We start from the raw sequence: 7,598 nt of genomic DNA, 5'->3' as shown, positions 1-7,598 counted from the left end.
TCAGACACATACAAAAAGGCTAACGTTAACGTTACCGTTAGCCACAGACTAAGCTTAGGTAACGTTAGTCTAGCTAACATTACTGCAGTCCTGGTTGACATAAGAGGTAACGCTATTTTAGCCTAAAGGCTACAAGTGAGCAGCTATGGAAATTAACCGGCAACAGTTAATGTTAGTTACTCACCGGCACTATCACTGGGACTGCAGGTTGAAGCAGAGGAAGAGGGGCGTGCTTCGTCATCTCTGTCGCTGCTTCTCCACGACACGTTTCTATAACCTTCAGGTTATGTACGGCCTGAACATGTTTCAACATGTTTGTTGTACTGCTCCTCTTACAGGAAAGTGAAGCCTGGCAATAATTGCAGATAGCCGTTTCCTCATCGTATTTCTTAGTAAAGTGAAGCCAAGCCTTGGAGCGTTATTTCCGGTCCATTGTTGTTACTGCTTTTGTATCTGCCGCCGAATGACTGAGCTACGTCATTTCCTGTGACACGGGATTCGGTCCCAGGGATTCGAATAAAGAACCAAATCTTTTTCTTTACTATAGTGGCTTCGATAACGGGAACCGCTTCTCAAAAAGGGATTTGAATCCATTGAATCCGTTCTTTTCTTATCGAACAATCGGGAGAACCGGTTTTCGAACATCATCCCTAGTTGTGATGCCAAAAAATATCGAATGAATGGGTGGATGAAATACATTCAGAATGTTTATCATGGTTCTTCTTCTTTGTACTTTGTAAACACAAATTTTGAAGTGGATCATATTAGTATATTGTTTGATTTATTTGCTTAATCCATTCCATAATTTAATTCCACATACTGATATACTGAAGGTCTTAAGTGTTGTGCGTGCATACAAATGTTTTAAATTACATTTTTCTCTAAGATTTCTCCTCTTTTGTTGTGCCAAATAAAATTGCATCGAGGTCGGTAAGCACAACCAGAATTATTCCGTACATTAGGGCGCACCTGGTTATAAGGCACACTGTCGAGTTTTGAGAAAATGAAAGGATTTGAAGTGCGCTTTATAGTCCGAAAAATACGGTAAGTTTTTTTTATTTCAGAACTTATATTTCAGCATAATGTATTTTTGAACACCCCAGGCACAGTGTGGCTCCCATTTAAGTGCAAAGAAAACATTATTATATCTTAGAGAATCCCTGCTTTTAATTCAAACACAGACCTAGGCGTGAACATGGTGCCACACACATTCAAATGCACAATTCAAGGTAATAAATCACTCGACTTGAAAGAGATTGCACTCCCTTCCTTCGGTGTTTGCTGGGAGAGAAAAATCACACACTTTTACCCACAGGAGCAGACGTGCAGCAGCCAGATGAAAGGAAAAGAATCCAACAAACAGCAAGGCAGCTGTATTCCCTAATTATACATACATCTAGTGCATATAACAGCCAGTGCACATCCTACAATATGTCAGCGGGCTTTTCAACAGAAGCAGAAACGCAGGAAAGATCTGTTACAAGCACTTTCCTGTGAAAGGCGTGCAAGCGTGCGGTGCCACGTATCTGTTGAGGTGAGAGGCGGGGATGGGGGGGGATTAGAGGAAACAGAGAAAAAAGGACAATCACTGAGTGCACCTTGCAGGAGGAAATCACTCACGTTGAAGGAGTTTTAACAAATGCTGATAAAGACAAACAAGACAAATGGCGGGTCTTCATAGTTTAGTGCGCTTTAAAATGTGCGTTCGTGGCTACCTGGTGAATTAAAAAAACGAGTATTGTTCAGGTTAATGCACCGTATCAATGTGGAAGTAGGGATTTAATTGAAGGTTGGAATCAAAATCAAGGAATTTGACTTGGTAAGGTGTGCTCTCTGTCACGGCCCAGGCGCACCTCCAAGAGCGCCACTCCGGCTGCAGCCAGCGGCTGCATTCCTTAATCTTCAGCAATCAACACACCTGTCGCTGATGAGCAGACCTGCCTGTTAGAATAATTATGTATATATTATTGTAGCGGCCCACTTGGATTAATGACACAAGATGCAGAGAGCTTCGACTGGTGCAACTTTAATTCTCTCCTCCTTTTCTCCTCACAATTTTGACACCGTGAAAACTATGAAGATGGACAGAAAATACAAAGGCCACCGTACCATATTTCCACAAACAATACATAAATCATGTTTACATTTTTAAACTTATAAACAAATCTTTTTAGTAAACTTAAATAATGAATGTTCACATGAATTAAGCTTAATTACAAGTTACAACTCTTATTTAAATAAAAATAATGACATTTTCCCGTTTGTTTTAAATGAAATGAACCACTTGTTTCACAATAAATAAACCATTAGTCTCCTCCTACCTCCTTCCGCTTCCAAGGGCGCTAAGTTTGCTCAGCTAGTTAGCCTAGCTTCCACACACAGCTCGTAGTGACTCTCCTTAAATGTGACATATAAACAACACAAACACGAGGCACAATAAAATAACCTCTCACAAATGTTCACACAGAATATGAGAAATATATCTTTGTCAGCATGTTTTACCAGTCCTGGAGTAACGTGAGTATGCTGTTGTCAGACGGAACGGCAGCAGGAAGTCAAGCACCAGCAATAAAGGAAGTAACAGAATAAGAGTGGGCTCTTCAAAATAAAGGCACAAAAAAAACGTAACATGACAGAACTGCATTTTTCTCATGAACAAAATTTGCTGCCATTTACACTCCCACCAAATCCTGATACAAGGAATGAACAAAATACACAAAGAGCAAATGATTTGTACAGGATTTTTTGACTGTCATAAATGAGTAACTTCACGTTTAACTATCTATGTGAACCGTACTGTAATCGTACACAATAAACAATAGTCAGTCTGTTTGTTCTGATCAATTCTCAAGGAGAAGCACTCATTTTTGGATTGGTCTCTCAATAACTGAAGGTTTAGAGGGGAGATCTTGATTTCTTTGAGACTTTCGCTCTCCGACTTGTACTTTGACTCGACGGACTAAGCTATCTCTGTCTAGAACAGTCTCCACCACTCGTCCTAGTCGCCAATGATTTCTCGGGAGGTTGTCGTCTTTAATGATGACAAAGTCGTTGACTCTGAGGTTGCGCTGAGGTAAGTGCCATTTCTGTCTTGTGGATATGTTGAGCAAATATTCCTTTTTCCAGCGACCCCAGAATTGTTCGATGAGGTATTGAACTCTTCTCCATCTCTTTGTAGCGTACAAATCCTCCCGGGGGAGGAAGAGCAACTTTAGATTTCATCATGATGAGGTTATTCGGTGTTAAAGGTTCCAGCGCCTGTGGATCATTGATTCCATTTACTGTTAATGGGCGGCTGTTCACAATAGCCATAGCCTCATATAACAGAGTTCTAAGAGAGGCGTCATCAAGTCGACCCGGGCACCGTGCGAAGGTGGCATTCAGTACATTCCTAACGGTTCTGATTTGCCGTTCCCAGACACTGCCTGCGTGGCTGGCAGAGGGGGCGTTGAATACAAATTCGCACTGCCTTTCAGTCAGGAAGATTTCCAGTAGTTTGGTGTCACATTGTTTAAGTGCTTCCTTAAACTCATTTCTGGCGCCAATGAAGTTAGAACCTTGGTCGCAGTGTAGTTGTCTGACAGCTCCTCTCAGACTGATAAAGCATTTCAATTCGTTCATGAATGAGTCTGTCGACAAATCTTCAAGCATCTCGATATGGACAGCTCTAGAGTACAAACATGTGAAGATGAGTACATATCTTTTGTATTCTTTGCGGGCTTTCTTTACAATAAACGGTCCAAAACAGTCCATGCCGCTGTACGTGAACGGTGCTGAGGCTTCAAGACGTTCTTTAGGAAGTTCAGCCATCCGCTGACTCTCTGTCGGCCGTCGAAGTTTCCTGCAAAGCACACATGTGCGTATCAACTTGGCAACCAGCTTGCTCCCACCAATGACCCAGAATCCATTGCTCCTAAGCTCCATTTGTGTCTGGCTTCGACCTTGTTGGCATATCTTGGCGTGGTAGTGGGACACAATCAGCTTAGATATGTGACTGTTGTTTGGTAAGATGACTGGATGCTTCAGTTTGTGACAGAGAGATGATTGTTTTAATCTCCCACCAACACGGAGCAGTCCTTCAGACCAGATGGGATCCAGACTGAAGATAGAGCTTGAGTTTGGAAGGCATTTTTCACCTTGAAGCATCTTTATCTCTTGGGGGAATGCTTGCTGCTGTACAATCTTAATCACTTTCTCAGCGGCCTTCTCACGCTCCTCGACAGTTACATGTTCACTGTGCTGGTTTTGTTTGGTGGTCTTTAATTTTTTCTTGAAACACTGCTGGCGGACTGTGGCTAGCTTCTTGTTGTTTGGTAGGTTGGGCTGACTGTTGCCTGTGAAAGGGAGTGGCATCTCATAATACCCGCTCTTCTTCTGTGTGATGTGGCCACTGAGGAACTGTACGAAAAGCACATCATCTTGGGACACATATTTATCCTCATAAGTTCTCTCAATAAAGTCTGATTCCAGGGTCTTTAGAACATCTGTCGGCAATGGAACTGGCAGTTCTTTTACTGTTAACCGATGCACAAAGCTTTGACTTCCTTGTCTGTCTAGGTGGGGGTTTGATGAGCCTATTATACTCCATCCTAGTTCTGATCTCTGTGCGAACGGTTGATTTTTGTCACCTAAGATGACTTCAAGAGGAGCCAGTGCTGCTGGACAGTCATATCCTATTAGGAGCCCTACATCACAGTCTTGAAGGGGTGGTAACTTATCTGCCAAGTTTCTGAGATGAGGCCACAGTGATGCTGTTTCCTTCGTTGGAACGTAAGACTTGTCCACCGGGATAAAGTCACGGCTGTAGGCCTGGTGGAGTTGGATGGAGCTATCAGAGTAGAGTCCTCTAACCTGTAGATCATGAACACTCTTGCTTGATATGATTGTGTTGATGGCTGTCACAGTACTAAGTTTCAGCTTTACTGGTTGGACGTCTACATTCAATTTATCAAGTACATCTTCTAAGACAAATGTTGAGTCACTTTGTGTGTCCAGTATAGCATATGTGAGTATTTCTCTGTGTGGTTCTTGTACTGTAGACACAAAAATTGGGACAATACCTGAGGTAGCAGATGCATGTTGTGTTGATGTGTGGGACATGACCTTGTGTGTTTCCTGGCTTGCATGTTCTTCTGTGAAAGTGGAGCTATTCGTCATTGCTTCCACAGGTCTTTGTTTCCTGTCTTTGTGTAAGCAGGCTGGGTGATGACGATTGCATGTGTTACATGTGTGTCGTCTCCTACAATCTTTGGTCATATGACCCTTTCTCAAACATCCAAAACAGAGCCGATTTTCATGGATGAATGCCTTTTTATCCTCAGCACTTTTGGCTGCGAAAGTTGGACACCGTATGATACCATGAGCTTCACTTTTACAGACTGAGCAGGGTGGCTTTGGTTTACTGTTGTTTGTTTCTTGTTTTTCCTGAGCGAAACTCTTTGGTTGTGTATTTGTGTTAAAAGCTTTGGCCTTCTTTGGAGTTCTATCATCTGCAGGTTTGAAATGTATCAACAGTGGAGAAGCAATAGGGTTACAGGCTATTCTTGCCTCTCTGCTCAGGAACTCTGTGAAGCATGCAAGATCCGGATAGCTGCCTGATTTGTCAAGCTCATCTACAACAATTCTACTCCACTTTCGGACAATCCATTCCGGCAGTTTTTTGAGCAACTTGTGGTTTTCCTCACAATCGTTAAGGATAGCTAGTCCTTTGACATGTGGGATTGCCCCAGTGCAGCTTTGGAGGAAGTCGGCGAACTCTCGTAGTGCTAGTGGGTCATTTGCGCTGATCTTTGGCCATTTCATGAGCTTATCACGGAAAGCCTTTTGTATAATGAATGGGTTTCCATATCTGTCCTGTAAAACTTTCCATGCTCCGTTGTATGCGCTTTCTGAATCTCGATAAAAGAAACCTTCAACGGCTTTGCGCGCCTTTTCCTGCAAGATACATTTTGAGATAAAACATCTTCTCATTTGGTAAGAGGGGTTTTCTGTCTATTAGAGTCATGAATGACATCTTCCAATCTGTAAACCTCAAAGGGTCACCACTGAACGTGGTGGGTAAAGGGACTGGCAAGCGATTCATACTTAATGAGCTAGCAATTGCTTGTGCTAAGCTGACAGACTCCTGGGTCATTGTCATTTCAGGAGCTACTTGGTGAGGATGGAATGAAGCAGCGTCTGGATTTAATTGAGGTTCAGTTTGCATTCTGTAAGAAGTAGTTTTGTTGTCAATTTCTTCATTGTGGTTCTCAAAACCTTCAAAACTGTCATATGCTCTCACACGAGCTGCTGCTATAGCGACCTCTTTTACTGCTTGTAACTGCTGCAGTTTTGCTCTCTCTTGTTCCAACTGTTGTTGCATTTCCACCTCTCTTTGTTTCATTTCTGACAAAATGTTTGCCTCTTTAAGTTTCCATTCACTTTCCAATTTGTGAAGATGTGCTTTCTGTGCTTGAATTTCTTCCATGGCCTTTGATTGCTCCAGCTTAGCAGCAAGCTCTGCTAGTGCATCTACTCTACTGCTATGGGTACTGGCTGAGCTAGAATGTTTGCTTGATTCTTCTGATGAATCTGATGAACTTACAGTTTCAGTTTTAGTTTGACCAAAGACAGACCCATATTCATTTTTGTTTAACGTTTCTCTCATCTTTTCCTTTTCAAGTTGATCGTTATAATCTTTATTAATAGTCGCTAGACGGTTGCTTATGAGACTACAGATTTCCTTTGTTAGCGTAACACAAGCGTCCATTTTGTTGACGATCTCTGCCGTGGTGTTACTGTTACGTAGGATAGGTTCATATTGCTGTCTTACGGCGTCGTGCTTTGTTTCAATATCCTGCTGTAATTTATTGAGGTCTTCTAATAAACAGAAGGTTTTTAGTTTTGTCCTTGTTTCCCTTGCTGTTAGCTTCCAAGAATTATAGGCCTTGTTAAATGTTTTTTCACGTTTTTTGGTGTCCTCGTCATGCATTTCTTGGCCTTTCTCTGTTAATTTTCTTTCACGTGAGCTAAACCTGACTGGTGTGTATGTAGGATTGTCTGCTTCTTCTGTTGGGAGTGACATTATATTTGCTTGTGCAACTGCTTTAAGTCTTGCGTGGCTTTTGATTGTCCTATGCCTGAATTCACTTATAAGCTGTAGTTATCTTTTACCACAGAGTAATACTTATATCAAGCATTCGCATATTATGGACATTCAAAGGATTTTAACATAAAACAGTAACAACAAAGTATGTCATAAATGAGCGCTCTAACCATTAATAGCTAAAGTGCTTCACCCTTTAAACCTTTATCGCAACAGACATGTCACAAATTACCTTTTAAAGACATATACCAATTGTCTTAAAACATTCACCCATTTCAGAATTGTTACGTGTTGCTCACAAATTATTTTGACCTCAAAATATGATGTTAGTATTTAAGACACTTCAGATACGCTGTAAGCTTGTAACGTGTGTGTAAATAGTCTCCTTTTGCTCCTTGGCACCCAATGTTGTACCTTTAGCGTGCTGTCCTTTTAATCTTGCCTGTGCAGGATGTGCAGGGTGCAAATGGAGTCAGTTGGCTGGTAACAGGTTGGTAGCTGGATCTCGGATGAG

General features: G+C 41.8%; 1 protein-coding gene across 1 annotated transcript; it reads right to left on the bottom strand.

Moving 5' to 3' along the window:
• Window positions 1-2,255: 2,255 nt before the first annotated feature.
• Window positions 2,256-5,494, bottom strand: LOC133659281 (uncharacterized). Its single transcript, XM_062062017.1, has 2 exons — window positions 2,503-5,494; window positions 2,256-2,397 (listed from the first exon to the last, which is right to left on the bottom strand). The coding sequence occupies exon 1, from the start codon at window positions 5,254-5,256 to the stop codon at window positions 3,034-3,036; it is 2,223 nt and encodes a 740-aa protein (XP_061918001.1). The 5' UTR covers window positions 5,257-5,494; the 3' UTR covers window positions 2,256-2,397; window positions 2,503-3,033.
• Window positions 5,495-7,598: the final 2,104 nt, after the last annotated feature.

This window comes from Entelurus aequoreus, linkage group LG10 (genome assembly GCF_033978785.1).
Source record: "Entelurus aequoreus isolate RoL-2023_Sb linkage group LG10, RoL_Eaeq_v1.1, whole genome shotgun sequence".
Taxonomy (NCBI): Eukaryota; Metazoa; Chordata; class Actinopteri; order Syngnathiformes; family Syngnathidae; genus Entelurus; species Entelurus aequoreus.
This window is presented reverse-complemented; position numbering and strand designations above follow the sequence as displayed.